This window comes from Megalobrama amblycephala, linkage group LG14, assembly GCF_018812025.1.
Source record: "Megalobrama amblycephala isolate DHTTF-2021 linkage group LG14, ASM1881202v1, whole genome shotgun sequence".
In the NCBI taxonomy this organism is placed as follows: domain Eukaryota; kingdom Metazoa; phylum Chordata; class Actinopteri; order Cypriniformes; family Xenocyprididae; genus Megalobrama; species Megalobrama amblycephala.
This window is the reverse complement of record NC_063057.1, coordinates 20,010,848-20,033,523: the sequence shown is the minus strand read 5'-3', so window position 1 is coordinate 20,033,523 and position 22,676 is coordinate 20,010,848. Positions and strand designations below refer to the sequence as shown.

Genomic DNA, 22,676 nt, shown 5'->3' with positions numbered 1-22,676 from the left:
CAACATGCAAAACAACATAAAAAAACAATGTCACTAACTGTGTATGCAGTGTAGTGACATACAATTTAATACATGTCGGATTACCAATTTTTCAAAGTGATTCTACATTTTCTGCTAAACGTTCTATTAAATATATAATTTTGTATTCCACACAGGAAAGAAAATGATATGAGAGAATGAGGACTCTGCAATTACAGCATGTGATTTGGTGGTTTGCATGATCCAATTCTGAATAATAAAAGTAACAACAAAGAATTATAGGATTCTATATGGCACAGTATAAACAATTATAATAACATGAAAGAATTATTAATTATATAATTGAAAACACTGCGTATACTATTACAATAAATAGATATATGTAAGGGAACTTTGGTCCATATTGTCATTAATATTTCTACTGTCTTTGTGAATCACTTTCTTATCAGAGATATATTAAAGTGTCTCCTATCTAAAAACTGTGATCCTTCTGAATACAGCAGAAAATAATTGTATAACTTTCTCCCAAACTGAGTTTCATTATGCATTTTCTCCAGGAGGCGGCACAGCAGTCGTTTATAATGGAAAAATCGCTCCGGGCTGACGAAATGATGAAAGTTCCGTTACTTTCTTTCTCTCCTCTTTTCCTTTCTTTTCTCTTCTCTTCTCTAGCGGGAAGCGTCTCTTCTCTCCTCCTCCACACATCACATCCGGCTCAGTTTCCCGAGCAATTTGGACTCAGTTACAGTGCAGCGTTATGAAGTCCGATTCATGTAAGCGAATCGATTCGAGCGGACGGTTCGTTTCAATGACTAGACTCACTGATTCATTTGATTTGCCGCCTGAAATTGTTTGTAGAAAACTCGTTGTGGCATTTTGAAGTGTAGAAAGTGTCAACAAACTGTTCAGAAACAATTTACCGAATAATTCTAGATCCCTTAGGTATGTAGCACGCATTAATTAGCTTATTAGCCTATTTTTGTAGGTTTTTCATGAAATTATAATGTTTATTAACTGTGTTTTTGTTTACGTTACTTAACCGGTGTCAAAATTTGCTTAAGTTAGGCTTCTATCATGTTACTTACCTTACAATTTTACTCCTAAAGTTGACCAAATAGCCGAGTGATTCACAAACGCTTCGCGAGTTGGTTCGGACGAATCATAAAAAAGAACCGGTTCAAATGAACGGCTCATTCGCGAATGAGTCGGACATCACTGTTACAGTGAGTGTAGCAGTTTTAAGAGGCTGCTGTGGATCTGCTGCTGATATGGAGACTCTTCCCATCCACAGACACTGATCGTGCAACTTTAGTGAGCCGACTGGACGGATTACGCACTTTCATGGCTGCTCTCCTGTCACATTAACAACTCCAAACATGTCCAAAAGCCTGAAGAAGAAAAGTCACTGGACTAACAGAGTTCACGAGATAGTGTTGTCCAGGGGTCCGAGCGGTGATCTTGGGTTCAAGCTGCAGGGAGGCGCGGAGAATGGACAGTTCCCCGTTATTGGAGAGGTGAAACCGGACAGGGGCAAACTGCACCAGGATGATTTACTTCTGGAGGTGAATGATATTCCAGTGGCCGGACTGACCATCAGGGATGTGTGGGCTGTGGTCAGGCACTGCAAAGACCCTGTCCGACTAAAGTGTGTCAAACAAGGTAAGTTTAACTTCACTATCTATCTATCTTATCTATAACTATCTAATGTTGTTACAATAAGTAAATAAATAAATAAAGCTAAGACAAGCAAACAAGCTGGTTTGAGGTTTTTCAGCTGAGAGTATTGACGTTATCTCACTTTTATTGTAATAATAATGTAGGAACTATGCGATTTTGGCAGAAACAATGATGGTTACACCTGTTTGTATTGTGAGCATGAACTTATGCATGTATAAATTTGCATACAATTATAACATAAGAAGAAAGCACTAGTGTTAAAGTTTAACAACTGCTCGGACTCGCGTGTGAAAGTTGTTAGTTTGTTGCTATAGAAGCGGAGTTGGTGTTTCTGGAAAGGGGGCGTGTCCAGCGCGTATGATTATGATGTTACGTCATCTTCACGTTTACAACGTCATCGCGCTGCATAGGCTACCATATCTTATTTAATGTTTGTAAACTTCTTGCTAAATTTACCTAAATTGAGCTTTATTTGTTGACACTGAAGGTTTATCTTTCCGTTATCCTTCAGTTGAGTTTGTGTTATCAGGCTGTAATCTGGTCTTTGTGGGTGTGCCACGGTTCTGAAATACATCATGACATTACTATTTTCCCAAAAGGCCTGTATCTGAACCTCACAATCACACTGTCATGAATGATGCCAGTTTAGTTAAACAAAGTGCCTTGTCCTTTCTGTTTAGTCACAGACCCATAATTGAAAGCATTTTAGCTTCTTTAAGATTACTGGTTTAGGAGGTGTGTGTGGCATTCCTTTCCTTTGACGTGGGGATTTTGCATTTTAAAACCCATCTTTAGTAAATGTCTTCTAGAGCAGGGGTTTAGAAATGTTTGATCCAAGGACCCTCAAATATGACGATCCCATGCAACAAGGGATCCCTTCCTGAAATATAGTATTTGTTGTTCTTAATGTTAAAATTAGTTTTTAACAGTAACAACAAAAAATACTATAAAAAATGATCAAGATTAATCACTTGATTTTCAACCAGTATATACAGTAGTATAGTTAGAAAGCAGAACGAAAGAGCAATATTGTAGAATTTGGTAAATATTACCTTTTTTCTGATATTTTTCTGATATTTTGCCTCGTTTGAGTAAAATATGATTCTATATAATTCATCATAATAGCAAAAAAAATTCTTAGTAATAACGACTTTCTCGTAAAAATACTTTTCCGTAATAATATTTATTATCTCATAATGAGAAACTTTCTAAATATAAATACGACTTTACATCTCATTATTTTCAGAAAAGTTCTCATAACGAAATGATGATTAGTTAATGTCTCATAATAATCTCATTATATTCAGAAAATTTCCCATAATAATGATTTACTATCTAACAATAATGAGAAACAATATCTTTAGAAATCAGAATGTTTCAGTTATAATATAGAATTTGGTAAATGTGCCTTTTTTTCATGTATTTTTTTGTGAAATATACTGTGGACTATGGTAGCCTGTTTTCTGTTTCCGTTCTTCATAACAGTGACTTAAAGGGTTAGTTCACCCAAAAATGAAAATAATGTCATTTATTAGTCACCCTCATGCCGTTCCACTCCTGTAAGACCTTCGTTCATCTTCAGAAAGCAAATTAAGATATTTTTGTTGAAATCCGATGGCTCAGTGAGGCCTGTGTAGCCAGCAATGACATTTCCTCTCTCAAGATCCATTAATGTACTAAAAACATATTTAAATCAGTTCATGTGAGTACAGTGGTTCAATATTAATATAAAGCGGCGAGAATATTTTTGGTGTGGCAAAAAAAACAACAAACAAAATAACAATTTATATAGTGATGGCTGATTTCAAAACACTGCTTCATGAAGCTTCGGATGTTATGAATCTTTTTTTGTCGAATCAGCGGTTTGGAGCGCCAAAGTCACATGATTTCAGCAGTTTGCCGGTTTGACATGCGATCCGAATCATTATTCGACACAAAAGATTCGTAAAGCTCAGTGTTTTAAAATCGGCCATCACTATACCCTATAAGTCGTTATTTTGTTTTTTTGGTGCACAAAAATATTCTCATCGCTTTATAATATTAATATTGAACCACTGTACTTACATGAACCGATTTAAATATGTTTTTAGTATATTTATGGATCTTGAGAGAGGAAATGTCATTGCTGGCTATGCAGGCCTCACTGAGCCATCGGATTTCAACAAAAATATCTTAATTTGTGTTCCGAAGATGAACGAAGGTCTTACAGGTGTGGAACGGCATGAGGGTGAGTAATAAATGACATTATTTTCATTTTTTGGTGAACTAACCCTTTAATATCTCATAACAATGAGAAACTCTCTAATAATAATGACTTAACATCTCATAATAACGAGAAACTAAGTTATTATTATGGGAAAGTTTCTCATTATGAGATGTTAAGGCATTGATACTAAGTCTAAGTCATAGTTATTATATTTTTAGATTATTAGATTAAAATTGTAATTATGATTTACAGAATCATATTTTTTTACTCAAGCTGAGGTAGAAACAAGCTTCCATAGTGGACTCCCCCCCATCCTTAATACATGATTAGATGCTTGTATTTTATTAGCTGCCCACTGCCCTTGACATCACCAAAATCTTGGTTTTGGACTTGGATAATTATCTCTGAACATTGAGATCAAAGTTCAAAAAAGATTTCAAAAAGAGGATACATTTGACCTTGTTTCATTGCCATGACCTTTGAATTTTGCTGTAGGCACAACAAAATCAAGAGATCAATAACTTATATGAAGCACTTTCAGTTACAGCACTCAATTTCAAGTCACACATTTTAATTCGCCAGCCGTCACCTCCCCCTTTACCCTCAACAGAGCAAGGCTTGTTCAGCTTTACAGAGGGTCAAGGATGTGCTGTATCTTTTTACAGAAAAAAACAAGCACACTTCATACAAAACCTAAAAAATATCCAAATACTTCAATACAATGGCCTCATAGTGGGAAGTAGCACTTTTGGTATTTAGTGATTTTATGTGTCTAAATTATGCCTTCCACTGTTTTATTTTCAATTTGACATCCAAACATTTATTTAGTAGTTGAAAGACATGGGTTTTTCATTGTTCATATATACATATACACATTTCAATCATGATGACAACTCTCGGAAAAGTTTTATCATGTCATTTAATATGACAATGTTGGTCTTGGTGGACTAGATCTGCTACGCTGCTGCTGCCTGCTTCTGCAGAACAGGTATGGATTTGCTACTGCTAATAGATACACAGACATGCTGCTGTGAGCATACTATGTAAGATATGTTGCTGCTGCTGCATGAATAGAGAGATAAATCCCACAGAAGATTTGGCAGGTGGAGCTGGGGGAGGTGGAGGGTTTCAGAGGAACTCTGATAGTGCTCTGCAGGAGTAGCCAAACACTGAACCAGACTATTTAAATGTTGAGCAAGCAATCTTGTTGGCTGCAGGATCAGCAGAGGCCAGTCAGCTTGTGCCATGTGCTCATGATGCAATTGCTTGCAGATTGCATGTAAAGGACCAGCCTGCGCCATCTAGACTTTCATGGCTGAACTATATATATATATATATATATATATATATATATATATATATATATATATATATATATATATACAGGGCTTGACATTAACTATTTTGCTCATCAGCCACTGTTGCTAGTGGTTTTCTGTCTCGTCTGTTTAGGTTCACTTAAAACATAACTGACTGTGGTTACATGAATACTCACCAAGACCAGCATTTTGGCATTATTTTGTGTGAATTTGACTGTAAGCAGGGAAAAAGAACTCAATTTAGTACTGAGAGGCAGCTTTAGTGTGCGCACTTTGGGTGTGAGCACAAAATCTGAATGAGTAAAATTATGAACAATATTTGCAATCCCGCAAAATTCAAGCCCTGTAACACCCACAATATTCATCTGGAGCAAATTAAATGAGTGAGTGAGGGGAGGCAGGTTTGTGTGCCAACTAGAAATGTTTCAGATATTTCAGTATCGATATGTATCGATAAATAGATTTTTTTTTTTTTTACAACACTACATTGCACTTAGTTTATTATTTCAGAATGCCTTTTTAAAATACTAAAATTGAAAAAATATAAAAAATTGGTTAGTAAATTGGTAAGTGGCTAGTAGGAGTGATTGCGTTACACACCACTGCTGAAATCCACCATTTGTGGGTTGGTGGGTGTTGGCGGGTGTATTTCAAAATCTCATTCTCATCCTCTATTTACTGTCATTATAAAGCTTAGGAGAGCCAGGGCATTATTTAATATAATCGCGGAATCCAGTCATAAAAACGGAATTTACTATATAACGTGGAATGTCACGGAATTTGTCAAATGTTTGATGAATGAATTAAAAGCAGGTCAGTACACGTAAATTAAATCGCGATATAGACTAGTGTCTGTGAATATTAAACCGCAAAAAGACTATTTAAACATGAATCCTGCATGCCAGTGTGCCTCTGAAATGAATGATGCGGAAGCGCAGTTTCATTTACCTCACACCGCCTCACACACACGGTGCGTTCCAAACGGGATATATCGCCCTCCGAAGGGCACTTCGGAGTGAAAATAATCATGGCCGCCATGTTGAAGCGTCATTCCAAACCGAAGTGCTCAAAACTGGCCACTTCAAAGGGCCCTTCGGAATGAAGGATTTCGAAGGGTACAACTGATGGACACTTCGGGCCCCCATGATCCTTTGCACAGGGAAGTTGTTTGACGTCACAGAATGGGTACAGGAGGCTCGGAGTTAGATTTTGACTATAAATATATTTTTCTATACTACTGTAATATTTAGACTTAGATTTGGTACATTATTATGGTCAAAACGGCATTGTACTTAAACAAAAATACTTTACAGCTCCCTTTTTCAGTCCATTCAAATGTTTAAAATACATACAATATAGGCTACATGGGGCGATAAACCTAAAATAAATAAATAAATAAACTAACATTAAACAAAGGGCGCAGCTTGCACAATCTACTCCTCTTTGATTGTCTCGTTATGATGACGCAGAAGTGCGTTCCAAAAGAAGAGTTTTGTTGACCCCTACACCCTTCATCCCTTCGAAGCTCTCACTCCGAAAGGGTAAACCCTCTGAAGGGATTAGGGCATAGGGATGAGCCCTTCCGAATGGAACGCAGGGACAATCGCGCGGACGCACGCACGCTGAAGCACGTGCGACGCTCACGGTGTTTTCGTCCTCTGTCGCCTCACTATATGAACGCACAAATTCATCTCCAAAGCTGCTCTGAAAGTCACTTCATCAGCATTTGAGAAAACTACCATCATAAACACAGAGAAACTCAAAGCTCTAGACAAACCGTCAAAAAAAGTGTTCGATTTAACTTGACAAAAACATTACTGTTGTACAGTAGAATTTAGATACATTAATTTAATAATAAATTATTAAAATATATTTTAAACAATAATCTCAGTGTTTCTTCCATGTTTTAATTTTAACAGTAAAGCTCTGTTGTGCAGCACATTGTTTGACAAAAAAGTTTAATTTCATGATTAAAAGATAAATTAAATGGTATGCGTTCATTTGATTGCCAGAAAAATTTAAATATACAACAGAACAATTCATAAAAATATATATTTTTAATTAATGAATATTGTTGTTTTTAAGAATTCAATTAATTAGACATGCTTTTTGATTATTAAAATGGAATTAAACCATTAAAATGGAATCCAGAAAACAGAATTTTTTCTGTATAAAATTTGAAGGGAAAGAATAAAACGCAGGGCCCTAAAAAAAGTCATTTTTTTGTTAAACTTTTATTAAATTGTTGGTAAATTGGACAAGATTCATTATTTCAATAAATTAGACATGCTTTTTGATTACTAAAATTTAATTTAACCATTAAAATGGAGTCAAAAAATAAATAAAATGGAAAAAAACGGAATCCAGAAAAATGAAAACAGAAAAAATAAAACGGAATTTGGGAAAAAATAAAACAGATTTTATAGGGCCCTACATATACGCTTAAGATGTTTTGAGAGTGAATAAATCATGGGGTAATTTTCATTTTTTGGGTGAACTATCCCTTTAATGTCAAGCTCTATATATATAGTGTGTACACCCCTCACATTTCAGCAACCATTTTAGTATATCTTCTCAAGGGACAATACTATAGAAATGAAACTTGGCTATATTTTAGAGTAGTCAATGTGCTGCTTGTATAACAGTACAGATTTACTACCCTCTGAAAATAACTCAATATACAGCCATTATTGTCAAAATAGCTGGCAACAAAAGTGAGTACACCCCTAAGTGATAACAGCTGTACGTTGTTTAACCATGCAAAGCCACATGTCCTATTCATCATGTTCATGTTTTTGTCTGCTTGATAGGACCATACAAATGTGTGTATCTTGTATCAGAGCACTTAAAATTTGGTGATCTGAGTACAATTCTCACATACTGATCACTGGATGTTCAACATGGCACCTCATGGCAAAGAACTCTCTGAGGATTTGAGAATTAGAATTGTTGCTCTCCACAAAGATGGCCTAGGCTACAAGAAGATCAGTAACACCCTGAAACTGAGTTACAACACAGTGGCCAGGGTCATAGAGAGGTTTTTCAAGACGGGTTCCACTCGGAACAGGCCTTGCAAGGGTCGATCAAAGAAGTTGAGTCCTTGTGCTGTGCGTCAGGTGCAGAAGCTGGCTTGAAAAAACACGCATGAGTGCTGCCAGCATTGCTTTAGAGGCTGCAGAAGCAGAAGGTCAGCTTGTCAGTTCTCAGACCATACGCCGCACACTGAAACAAGTCATGGCCGTCGTTCCAGAAGGAAGCCTCTTCCTTCTGGATCACAAGAAAGCCAGCAAACAGTTTGCTGAAGACAACCTGTCCAAGAGCATGAATTACTGGAACCATGTCCTGATGAGACTAAGATAAACTTGTTTGGCTCGGATGGTGTCCAGCATTTGTGGCAACGCCCTGGTGAGGAGTACCAAGAAAATTGTGTCTTGCCTACAGTCAAGCATGGTGGTGGTAGCATCATGGTCTGGGGCTGCATGAGTGCTGCTGGTACATTCTGAAGCAGAACATGATGCCCTCCCTTCAGAAACTGGACTGAAGGGCAGTTTTCCAACATGATAATGACCCTAAACACACCGCCAAGATGACAACTGCTTTGCTGAGGAAGCTGAAGGTGAAGGTGATGGAATGGCCAAGTATGTCTCCAGACCTGAACCCTATTGAGCAACTATGGGGCATCCTCAAGCAGAAGGTGGAGAAGCACCATGTGTCTAACATCCAGCAGCTCTGTGATGTCATTATGGAGGAGTGGAAGAGGATCCCAGAAACAACCTCTGCAGCTCTGGTGAATTCCCAGGAGGATTAAGGCAGTGCTAGATAACAGTGCTGCTCACACAAAATATTGACACTTTGGACAAAGTTTTGACATGTTCACTTTTACTCACTTTTGTTGCCAGCTATTTTGACAATAATGGCTGTATGTTGAGTTATTTTCAGAGGACAATAAATATATACTTCTATACAAGCTGCACATTGACTACTCTAAAGTACATACAATTTTCATTTCTATAGTATTGTTCCTTGAAAATGGTTGCTGAAATGTGAGGGGTGTACTCACTTTTGCAAGATACTGTATATAATATTGTGTGTGTGTGCTATAGATAGTACCTATGATTTCATACATACTAGTAGTTAAAAAAGTTTGAATTTTTGTTGAAGCGTTTCATGTAATATTTTTCTTTCTCAAGAGCAGTAGCAGGGGCCTACTTGATATTCATTGGACACAGTAGTAGGGCAGACACAAAACTGTGGTCGGTGTGGTCAGATGCCTAGGTAAGTACCCTAAGATGAGATGTCTGTAGCATTCATCTGTGAAATAACAGGTTGTGAACACACACACACACACACACACACACACACACACATTTACACAGCCTCCTGGGATGACCTGGCCAACTTTTTGATGTCTGGATTTTGAGTTATCAGCGAGACCGTTTGGCGAAATCATTTTTCATATTACTTTGAAATGCTGCAAGGCGACCTTTAAATGTAGTTTTGTTACAATATCATAATTATGGCACTGCACATTATTGTATTTATGTTTCATTTATCCCCTTGGGGTAGGATGATATGAGGTTGACATAAATTATCATCTCTTAGCCGCCAGTTATAATTGTAAATTTAATTTCAGATTAGAAGATGTAATTATAATCATGCTGAATTGATGTGTTAATGCACAAGGCTTCTGGTCATTTTCTCTCCTGTTTCCTGTATTCTTTGACCCTGGACTCTGTGTTTCATGTTCCTGTCTCCACCCACTGCCTGACCTGCCACTTTTATAAACCATTTAGGGCCAGCAGTAGGCCACATGCTAGTTTAAACCACACCAAGGGGTCTGTATAACTATAACTGGGATGTGACATTGCATAGATAGCAAGTACACATTTTCTGGTACTCATGGGGGTTGGCAACCTTAACTAGAAAGCATTATTTAAGATAGAAAAAGCCTTGTGATGGAGCCGGCACCACAGCAACCAGAAAGCATGACATCATGCAAGTGTGGTTGTGGCATCTATAAACCTAGGCACTTCAGTTTGACATGAGTTTAGCTCTGTTTCACTAGGCTGAATAAAAAGAAAAGGTCTACGGCTTGCCCTGCGCCCTACATGAGGGGTAGCTCAAATAGTGTGGCTTTTTTAAAGAGAGGTATGCAGTTACTTTAAGTGATTGGATTCAAAACTAGCTGTGGGAATTTTGATTCATCTCAATGACTTGATTCCTTTGAATCTGTCCAAAAAGATCTGTTCAGATTCATTGACTGGTACTTTCTGCAGGTTACACTTACATTGTTAAATCGGTAGGTGGTGACAAGTGTCAAATATCTTTTGTGTGTTGTGATAAATCAAGTCATTGTATTAAAGGTTCTCTAAGCGATCCTGGGTGGAGTAACTTCCTGTTGACGTTCGAAGTGTTGTCAAACAAAACAGAGGCTAGCTAGACCCTCCCTCCTCCTCCTCCTCCCCCTCCCCTCCGTGCTTCCTGAAACAGTCATGAACGCGCATTTAAAATCATTCTTGTTGGCTGGAGCATGTTTATTATGTTTTGTGGTCCAGAATGCACCAGGTAGTTTTTGTTGCCGTTTTTGGAGCTTGTGGCGACTACAGAGACCGCGTTTTTTTTACAGTGTGTTCAGGGGACAGGCAGCTAGCGGATAGTGAGGAGATGTTTGCTGTATGTGACAAAAAATGTTTTGGCCTAAAAACGCATGACATCGCTTAGAGCACCTTTAAAGTAATAGTTCACCCAAAAATGAAAATTGTGTCAGAATTTGCTTTGGTAAATCACAAGTTTGACATGAAAAGTCATACTTATGGCATAAAATGTCAAAATTCTGAGATACTAAGTGCAATATAATACAATGTTTATTTTATTTTATTTTATTTTATTTTATTTTATTTTATTTTATTTTATTTTATTTTATTTTTATTTAAAACAAACGAAGTCGACCAAAAAAAGTGCTGCACAGAGTATGCAAAACATCATAATTATTACATGTTATAATGATTTTTGAAATTATGAGTCATGAGATAAGTCAAAATTATGACACAGAAAATGAAAAGATTCATGACAAAAACCTATTTTATTTAATTATAATGAATTTTTTTATGACAAACTATTAAAATTATGAGATACTAAGTCAGAATTATGACTTTTTATGTCACAATTATGATTTACCAAAGCATTATTTTTGGAATTATGACATACTGAGTCATAATAAGATTAACAATCTAATGTTTTGTCATAATTATGATGTTTTATGACTTTTATCTCATCATTTCAACTTAAAAATTCATAATGAGATAAAGTTGAAATTTATGAGATAATTATGACATAAAAGTTTAAAGTCATAAAAGTCAAATCTTTTGCCTTAAAGGTGGTAAAGAGGATGTTTTGTTTTATACATTTTTGCAATATTACTTGAAACTGTCTTTACTAAGTGATAAAAGACTATTTATTAGGTGCACTGAAAGGAATATTATTAATATACATCATCTGTGCACGAGGTAGGGCCTTAAAAACATCAGCCAATCGTTTACGCGATCATCGTAAACGATCATGGCCCTCTGGCTTGTCAATCACTGCCATTGTGAGAGACGTGCGCGGATTGGCCCTCTGGCTTGTCAATTACTGCCATGACGTTCCTTGTGAGAGACGCGCGGCTGCGCGCTCTAGTAACTTTCCACACTCTACAGGCGCTGCATGCAATGTTTTTGTCGGGAGACAGGAGTAACAACTGCAGATTATGAGTTACCTGCGGTGAGTCCGACATAATGAATCCACTAAGTTTGTGCGGCTTAACGATTGTAAGGCCGATTATGAATGTAAATTGATACTTATGACTGATCGCGCTCAAACGCGTCCAGTCAGAGCCAGTTGTGTTTAGTCTGCGATTACAGTCGGTGTTCAAATTCCATGTGAAAGTATATAAATCTGCTTCAGGAGCAGGAAACTATCGCTGTATGTTGAGCACAGTCAGAATGTTTTAGCTAGTCGTAAAATGTGTGCCCGGCTTAATAACACAGCGAATGCCGGTGGTAAACAAACACTCGTGCACGAGTTTTGGGAGGCGTTCACTTGAAATGAGCTGTGAAGGAGGGGGATTGTCCTTCCGCATGCGCTCATTTCAAAAACTCAGTCGACGAAAACATCCCCTGTACCACCTTTAATTATGACTTATTTTGTAACTATGAATTTTTATCTCATAATTTCAACTTTGTCATAATTATGACTATTTATGTTAAGTTATGTATATATGATTCTTCTATGGCTTCAGTGTGACAACCCCTTTTTGGAATCTTTAATTTTTAGATTGTAGAATTTATTTTAAACTAATGAACAATAAAAATGGGCAAAAATCCTATATAATTATATTGAAGCAGCTTACCTGAGTTAGCAACCACCTAGAAATGACCCAGAACACCCTATCAGTCACCTAGCAATGCCCTAGGATTCAGATTAAGAACACATTAGCAGACGCATAACAACACCCTAGCATCATAGCGGCGAGTGTGCAAGCGCTTCTCACAGTTTCTTCGGAAAATATGGTCTACTTTGTTTATTTGCAGTGAACCTACTGCAGTGTTTGTTTATGGGAGCACAGGACCAACTGCAGTGTATGATATATCTCTTGGGAATTGAGCAGACTCTAGCCTCAGGAAAGGCTTCCTCCCGTCTAGACAAGTGAAAATGTATTGATGTATCTCATTCGTAGTCTCAATCTCTATAGCAGCTTGCCCATGAATACTTGTCTTGCCATATATCTATGTGGGTTCTGTCTCCCAGGTGTTCGCATGGCACCCTGCTGCTTGTGTAGTAATGATGTGTATGCAGTCACCCAGAAATCCTGCAGTGGTCAGGAATACTGGACCTCTGGTGATCTGGAACTGTCTTCCGCCCTCAGCACTTTAGTTATTGTCAGTCTGCATGGTGCAACGCCCATGAGAGGGGTCGGAGTTTGTGATAATGGAGAGTCATTACTCTTTAACACTTCCTCCCTCTCTCCATCTCTTAGTCTTTCACTTTTCGTTCAAGTGGGAGGTTATCTCAAGGGAACCAGCTGTGGTGTTTTTAACTGTAGCAGCAGTGAGCCCTCTTTTTTCTTTCCCTCTTTTTCTTACTTTTCCTCTTATACACACTCTTGATCTGTTCTATATCTAATACATGATCATATATGACATTTCATCAGAGAAGAACACACTTGAGGAGCTACTGTATTGCCTGAAGGACGGTTATTGCATCGTCTTTTTTAATGAACATTGAATGTTGCTGAGGCCCACTGAGTGAGACAATATGATTTATTTATCTTTTCTCTGTTAACTTTTGTGTGTTACTGTTAAAAACCACTGGAAATTAGAAATTGCCATCCAGTAGTCTCCACTGAAGGTATCTCAAGCTGATAACCAACACATTTTGACCATGAAAAAAAATGCAAACATTATTAACAATCAGCATATTGTCTTGCCATGACTTTTCCATATTAGAGGAATTTCTGAAATAGATGTCTATTTTGTGTCAAGTACCCATCCATAATTATATTATACCTATTATTTTTGTTATAAAGTTTTACTCTGTATCTAGCCAAAAAGTATTTTAATGATTAAATAATATCTATATATCAATTTAGGTCAATTTAATAAATAAAAATACAAATTTATTAATTTCATGTTATAAAGCATTATTTTCGAAATCATAAGATACTAGTCATGAGATAAAAAGTTAAAATTATGAGATAAAATGTCATACAAAATGTTGTCATACTTATGAATTTTTATCTCTTCATTTCAACTTTGTTGTCATTATGACTTTTTATGTCATAATTATGATTTTTTATCTCACAATTCTGAGAACCAGAACAGTTTATTCACTTAAAAGATCAGTTTGTTCACCTAATTTATATAATAATTAATAATACCAGTTATCTAATGTTTTGCAAGCAAATTTTACTCTGTATCTAACCAATAAAACCTTTTAGTGAAGAAAATAATTTGTCATTGATCAGTTTAATAATTAAAAATTATCAGTGTTTCTAAACCATTGGGCCTCAGCAAATATCCAAGGGGGCCACAGGATGACTATTCTAAATTAATATGCTTAAAACACAAACCATCAATAACTGTTAAATTAATAACAAATAACTAAAAATCGGTACCTGTTTTTTCATTAAAGAACATAAAGTTCTTGAAACGTAAAAAAAAATAAAATAAATAATGAATCAAGGTCAATTGATAAATTGATTAATTCATCAATTAACGAATTAATGAATCATAAATAATTTAAAGGTGCAGTAAGCAATTTCTGAGAAACACTGTTGATATTTGAACACAACCCAAACACACCCCTTCCTTCATTGCTCCACCCTCAAAATGCATGAAGAGCCAATGCAAGAGTTGATGTCTCTTTAGCTGAAGTGAAGAAAAATAATGCTTTGCGAAAAATAAAGGGAAGAAGACGAACGAACAAGGAAGAAGAAAAAATAAAGAACAGTACAGAGTATATGAGCAAGAGTTTGTTGGTAGTCGCCAGTGGCACACCAGCTCCAGACAAACAATGACACTCAAAAACTGTCCCGTTACAGCAACAGCATATTGGTGCTTTGAAACATAGCAGAAATGTTACTCACATGGAGCAGAAACAACGCAAACTTTGATGTCCGTTTTCAGGCCTTTCCGCTTAGGTCTCTCCAGCTCTGGAAAGCTTTTCTAATATTAACGTGGGTCATAAAGCTGTTGCCTGATCAAATCCATTCTTTTTCCAGTGATATTCCTCTGACCTTTTCTCTTTTGTAATGTCTCTCATCCATCTCTCTTTCTACAGTCTTTCTTCAAATCTCCTCTTGCTCACTCTCTCTCCTCCACCATCATGAGTGTAAACGCCCCCTACTGCTGATTGGCTACAAGTGTGTTGTGCTGCTCAGTCCGATTCACTTTCAACAGCGTTTCTCAGAAACTGCTTACTGCACCTTTAATCAATACTCCAATTTTCTGTTAATAAAAAAAGTTTGAAATGAGCAGCTGATATTGACAGAAAATATTTAGCCTACATATAGTGTACTATGTTGAACAATATTGTGGGAGCCTTTGAGTCAAAAATGTTGACAACCACTGACATTTACATGATTGGCAAATGGATACAGTAAATTAACTTGTGAATGCTTTTTAAAAATGCAATTTTATAATTCATTTAAACTACATTTTAAAGCTGTTTAAAGGGTTAGTTCACCCAAAAATGGAAATAATGTAATTTATTACTCACCCTCATGCCGTTCCACACCCTTAAGACCTTCATTCATCTTCAGAACACAAATTAAGATATTTTAATTGAAATCTGATGGCTCAGTGAGGCCTCCATAGGTAGCGATGACATTCTCTCTCAAGATCCATTAATGTACTAAAAACATATTTAAATCAGTTCATGTGAGTTCAGATTTCAAAAACCGATTTCAAAACCCTGCTTCATGAAGCTTCGGAGCGTTATGAATCAGCATATCGAATCATGATTCGGATCGCGTGTCTGCTGAAATCACGTAACTTTGGCGCTCTGAACCGCTGATTTGACACGCTGATTCATTATGCTCCGAAGCTTCCTGAAGCAGTGTTTTGAAATCGGCCATCACTAAATAAGTCATTATTTTGTTTTTTTTGGTGCACCAAAAATATTCTCGTCGCTTTATAATATTAATATTGAACCACTGTACTCTCATGAACTGATTTAAATATGTTTTTAGTACATTAATGGATCTTGAGAGAGGAAATGTCATTGATGGATATGCAGGCCTCACGGAGCCATCGGATTTCAACAAAAAATATCTCAATTTGCGTTCCGAAGATTAACGAAGGTCTTACGGGTGTGGAACGGCATGAGGGTGAGTAATAAATGACATTATTTTCATTTTTGGGTGAACTAACCCTTTAAGGATTGATTTATATGTATTTTAATTAATAACATTAATAATAGATTCCATCTTTTTTGACGCTCTTAGTCCTCCATAGTTTCTATTTAATGGAACACATCTCTAACAACATCTAATTCCACCCAGGATCAATCCATACAATAGTCTGTGTCTTAACCATATATCCTGTTTAAGGCACTTTGTATTGTATGAGAGCTTTGGGTGGTTTCTCAGTGTCTTATTGGATTTACCTATAATTTGTTTGTGGCTGCTGTAGTATTTGTGTGAGAGTAAATCTTAAATGAATAAGGGGTAATCCTGTAAAAGCGTGTCTGAGTGGGCCAACAAATCAAGATGATTTTCTGCCAGAGGATAGCACTGACACTTGATTTGAAAACACTTGAGTTACTTTTTTGGCACCATATAGAATGAAAGCGTAAGAAGTTATGTTACTAGCACTTTAGATAGATAGATATTTGGTTTTGTCAGAACAACATGCCCTACAACTGTTGTTGAGTTGTGTGTGTGTGTGTGTGTGTGTTTGAGTGTAGCTCCATTGCTTCCTTACAGCCATGTCAATTTATCACTCCTCCATGGCTGTCTGCTTGTTCACATACCCTTGCTCAAGGACGTATGATTCATCGGTCTGAATATATCCGATTAGCAGGTACATTTGGGTCGATTTTATTTCACTTCAAATTAAATCACCTGCAGAGAAAGACATTTGCATTACTTGTGTTGGAACAGTTTAGCTTGAGTGGAACTTTGATCTTATTACATATGCAAGTGTCCATGTCATGTCCAGTACTGTGGCGGGCATGGAAAAAATTGTTTCTCAGCCAAGAGTCTGATCTCAGTTCTGTGAGAGACATGTCTGAGTCAGACATCCTATCTATTGTGTCTGGTGTTGCTGGATATCAGTGATAAGCAGCGGTGTAGAGAGAGAAGGATCATTTTGAGTGAAGCTGTCCACTGAGGCTTGTTTGTTGAGGAAAGCGATTGTGCATTTGTATTTGTGGTTGGTGATTCATATTTCCTCATGAGCCTGTCACTCAAGGATCTGCAGTCCTCTGCTTTAATTTGTTATTCCAAAAGCTTGTAAGATCAAAACTAATTAATTTCTAAAACTCTCAATGAAAGTGCGATACCTCCTCCCACAAGGGTGCTTTTAGTACGTAACAGTTTGGCATCTTACTGAGGCTAATGATTTTGCAAAACCATGACAAAAGTGTCATGGGAAACATGCTTTTCTTTGCCTGCAGTGAAGATGAAAGCTTTGTTTAGAATTGTAGCGACTGCATACTATGCAACGTGCATTGAAAGTGACCTATATTTTAAAATATACAATATGAAAGAGCCTAGGTATGCATAATATTTCAATGTCATATTGGCTATTGTCTGATATTAGAGATTTTTATGTACATTTATTAGACATTAATTGGCCGATATTGGAAATACGTGGCATTCCTGTATGTGTTTGTGTGCTTGTTTTTGCTTCCAACAGACAGAAATAGAGCGATAAACAGCCAGAGAAAGTACTTTGATGACTCACTGGAAAAAGAATGAACACAATCAATACAAACTCTGTGTGTGTGTGTGTGTGTGTGTGTGTGTGTGTGTGTGTGTGTGTGTGTGGTTCAGGGGGTCTGTTTGCAACTCTTTCATTTCACCTGTAAATGCAGAAGGCCATGGACAAAGGAGGATGGGCTCCATTCATGCACTCAATATTTCATATACAATTAAGATTTATTTCAGTGAACCAGCAGTTCTGTGAATATTTACACACTATGCAATTTAAGAATTTCTTTTCATAACGGTGAATGAGTACAAAAGGTACTGATTCAATTCAGCTCTTACGGTCTCGAGGTTTGAGAGAAAAAAAAAAAAAGTGATCTGTAATTTAGATTTGTTCCACATATGTGTGGTTATGATTAATAACTCGGTGGATGTGAAAGCCTAATTGTTACTCTTACTGGAATTAAAAATGTTTGCCCACTTGCTCATAAATATTTAGATAAAGATTTGAGATATAAAAAATTCTAATAATTGAATTCTGCAAAAAGGTTCATGTAGAAACTGTAGAATTGTATCTCCTCAAATTCAGTTTCGGGAAGATAGTTTTCAGATGTCGTTTCTATGAATCACAACTTTTCAAAATGAAGACGTTGTTTATCAAAATCTTCCCATCTCCTGTTAGTTATTAAGATTCATCTTCAATGGAATAAGAAGTTCTGCAGCTTCTTTTGTTGAGAAAATACAAGGCATGCTCTACTTTCAACTCTCTCACTCACTGTACTTCCAACATTTTACCATTTTGGCACCAAGCTGTTTGTGGTCAGCATGGCCTGCCAACAAAAAATATCTCAAAACAGCTTTACCTCTGACATCACCAGCAAAATCCTGTGAACCTGAACTCAAAAGGTAGAGAGTCTGGAATGGTCAGGTCTAAAAAGCTTGATTACTTCAGTGCTTCCCACAGGTTTGAAATATACTTGCGGTGGTAGCCGGGCAAAAAATCCTCCTATTACCCGTGGCACAAAAATGGTCTACTACATGTGACAAACAAATAATGTGTGATTTTTAACAGTATTTTTATTTATTGAAATTAATTTTAATTACATAACATATTACATTTAATTACATACTAATATTATGCATTATTATGCATTGTAAATTATGCAAAATTACAGCATTTAAATGGTTTACATTTTCCTATGTTCTCCTTGTTGTCATATAGTGTCTCTCTCAGTGAATGGGACGCAGATTTTACTAGTAAAATTTATAAAATTAATAATATATGTGTCAAATAATGTTCTTAGTGTTTTCTTTCTGTGGGGGAGACTACAATAATTTACTATGAATTAAATGGAAATCAAATTAAATACAATTTATTGTGTAATCAAAATACCAATAATGCCCAAAAGAAAAAGAAAAAACTTAGCGTGTGACTTTTAACAAAGTCCCTTTAAGACAAGTCATTTCACTCGGCGGCCATCTTTGAAACGCCTCTCGGGCATCCTGGGCATCATGCAGCTCCTTCACTTTGAATGGGGAAACATCAAATTCTCCAAAGCTGTTTGCCAAGCTTTCGATTAAATTTCATATTTGTAATCACCAATGAAATCTGACAACTGTCATATAATTTTTTTTTTTCCAAACGCTCGAATCGTAACAGAAAAAAAAAAAAAAACTGTATTTTTTCAGGCTGGATCAAGCTAATGAGCATGCGCAGACATAAATGCGCGTCTCTTTGGAGGCGCGCGTCTGACTGTTTCTATAGAAACCGGTGCTTCTAACGGCCACTGCAATGACGCGATGACTTTACCAGTCGGCGATTGGCTCTTATTTAGAAGGCGGGACTTATTCCGCCATATTGCGCGTTTCACTTTCTCCCATTCAAAACAATACCAGTGACCAGTCTTGTGTTATTCTATAGTCTTTGCTTTTAATAATAAACAAGCCCGAAATACACCAGGACTCTTATTTTGATCCTTCAGATTCTTACAATCGTCTAAAACATTTTATATAAAGGCCATAAAGTAGACATTGTAATAATTCATCAACTTGAGTTCATTAGCAATCGCTTGGCATAAATCTGCACTTTTCATTGATTGAGAATCACTTTGAAGCAGTCTGAAGTGCTGTCGCGTGAGCTTGTAGAACTCGCAACAGCGCCCCCTTGTGACTTTGCAAAATGCAGCGCCCGTTTGAATGTTGGCGGGAGTAAACAGTTCTGACGCACATAACGAGCAGGTACGAAACGATGTATATCGTATATGAGAAAGTATATGAGGATAAAAATAATAAAAGCAAAAATGTGTCTCCGAATATACTTGGGCGGCCGTTATTATATGTGGGCGGCCCGCCCAAGTAAAGTCTATGTGTGGGAAGCACTGTACTTTATCCCATTCTGTTTCCTTATTTAAAGAAACGGCTGTCAATGTTTCAATGCTAAAACTTTGGTTTTATTTTGTGAAAATCGATGATCAATAAACTTGAATTGTTCACCACATCAATCTTTTTAAATCACTATTGAACTCTTGTGTGTCTATTGTTTACATAGAGATCTCTGTGTTGATTGGTGCAACAATAATACCATTCTATCTATTGTTCCCAAGAAACTTTGCATTTGTTCATAACATTTTCTGCATTCTCTCTAAAAAAATTGTGTTCCCCAAAAGAAACTTTGCATTTGTGCGCAACACTTTTCACATGCTCTCAAAAACAAAAGTTTTTCGAGTGAATGCAAAAAGCTTAAAAATATAATCTTTTATCCAATCTCATTTTTTACATCCCTATGTCCCTTTCAGGGCTCCATACAATACTTAAATGCACCATAACTGAGAATCTCGGTAAGAACTCCACCTAAATCAATACAGTTTTCTTGGTGTTCTGTTATTGGACCTTTTGTTGGCTTCAGGTTTATATTAAAGGGTTAGTTCACCCATAAATGAAATTTCTGTCATTAATTACTCACCCTCATGTCCTTCCAAACCCCTAAAACCTTCGCTCACCTTCGGAACACAAATAAAGATATTTTTGATAAAATCCGATCCCCAATTACACATTCAAGGTCCAGAAAAGTAGTAAAGACATTGTTAAAGTAGTCCACGTGACTACAGTGGTTCAACCTATATATTATGAAGTGACAAGAATACTTTTTGTGCTCAAAAACAAAACAAAAATATCGACTGTATTAAACTATTTCAAAAATATCAACTTTATTCAACAATTTCTTCTCTTCCCTGTCAGTGTCCTACGCAGTTTATGACAGATATTTCAGTTTTGGGTGAACTACCACTTTAAAGGTGCCATCGAACGTTTTTTAAAAGATGTAATATAAGTCTAAGGTGTCCCCTGAATGTGTCTGTGAAGTTGCAGCTCAAAATTACCTTTTATACTTTTTTTATTCTGTGGTGGAAAAAAAACTTCAACAGTAACCAAAGGCCATGTATGTTGGATTTGTTGTTGATCAATGGCAGCAATTTCATGTTTTAATTTCAGTAAAAGCTTCATGTAAAGCTTTTACTACAACGATTCCACTACCACTGTTCCATATATGCAGAATATGTGGTCTGTGTAGGGCACTAACTACCAAGGGGACACCATCCCAACCTCTATGAGGGCACCATCAACACCACACCCCCAACCCCAGAAAGAGATTTCAACCAAGGGGGCAACTGAAGTTCTGCATAGGGTACTCATCTGACCAGTAGCTGCCCTGAACAATTCTGTTACTTTCTTCTTCTCTTTTTCTACTGCACATTCTATAAAATAATGACTCACTTCTGTTGCCAAGAATGCACACATTCAACACTCAACCAAAAATATAGAATGGCTTACATGCATTATACTATTACTGTAGTAAAAGGAAACTGAATTATAAAAACAATGGATTTCATATTTTCTCCAGTTAGAACCGAAACATGACAAGTAATGCAGTTTTCATAATGCCATCAACTGTTAGTATTTTGACAGTCATTGCGCTTTGATCGACTATATATATTCATGTTGAATAGAAAACTAGTGCTATGTTTTGACAGAACGAGTCGATTTTGAATCAGGTTTGCTGTGTTTTGATAGAGTTAGTATATGTTGAAAAAGGTTTTTAGCGTTTTGAAATGTGGAGTTTGTGTTTATATAACAAAATATGGTTTTGGGCAGAAAATTAACTATTTGGCTAACTGTGTGATGTTTGTGTGTTGCTGTGTTAAGAGTTTAGAAAAAGTACTTTAAGTATTGCTAAACGCTTGTTAGCAATTGAAAAAAACTGTAAGTACGGTAGTAACAGTGTTTGCATGTGTTTAGGGTGTCTTTAAAGAAAGTGTTCAGTAATTAGATGTTAAGGGAGTACAGCTTTCCTCAGCTGAGGCTCACAAAGTCTTTCAGAAATAGGCCATCCTGTGCCACATTGTGTCCACTCACAAATAAAACGCCCATCTCCCCCTCGACTCACTGTCAGCTTCTTCTTTCCTGCCTCCTCTCCTCCTCCTCTTTCCCACATGTTTTAACTTCCTCCCTGCGTCAGTTTGTTTTTAATTAATGCCTACTGTATTATCTGAAGTACGTGAGTCCTGTTGTTGGCTTGGCATAGAACTGTGGAGGCTTTGTTTACCAGCGCTGCGTGTGCTTGTCAAGAGCTCACATGATTAAATAAGTTGATTAACTCAAAACAAGACTGATTGGAGGTCAGGGTTTGAATGGAGGTCATAGTTTGTACCTACAATAAGTCTCTTTCTCTGAAGGAGCACTGAATTAGAATCAGACTGTAATTACAACAGCAGAATGCATTAAATATTTTTTTTATTCATTTATACAGAGAATTTAATATTCAGATCAAACCATTGCACTATTATTGATATCATTCTAGACCATTATTGGCTAATACATTGTACTCTTCCATTGCTTTGTACTTGTCTAATTAATCAAACTCTATATAAATCTGCATTGAATCAATGTTACATGGTGCAGAGTGTTGGGTAAGGGTTTAGTATGGACCTGTGGTCTACAGTGGTACAATAGGTGGAAAGATATTTAGGCTTCTTGGCCCATGTGAGGAGCCCATCTCTGCATACATTACCATGAACGATGGGCCACCATTGTT

At 36.6% G+C, this 22,676-nt stretch overlaps 1 protein-coding gene across 15 annotated transcripts in view; it reads left to right on the top strand.

The window, feature by feature from the left end:
• The first annotated feature begins 282 nt into the window (after window positions 1-282).
• magi2a (membrane associated guanylate kinase, WW and PDZ domain containing 2a) overlaps window positions 283-22,676 on the top strand; it is a 287,991-nt gene continuing 265,597 nt past the window's right edge. For 4 of the 15 annotated variants that reach the window (XM_048156804.1, XM_048156803.1, XM_048156805.1 and 1 more), the window contains exon 1: window positions 285-1,638. In XM_048156804.1, the coding sequence (XP_048012761.1) occupies window positions 1,356-1,638 (283 nt within the window). In that variant the 5' untranslated portion in view covers window positions 285-1,355. Of the gene's footprint in view, window positions 1,639-22,676 lie in introns of all 15 variants that reach the window. The other 11 variants (XM_048156800.1, XM_048156808.1, XM_048156802.1 and 8 more) reach the window with 10 other exon arrangements.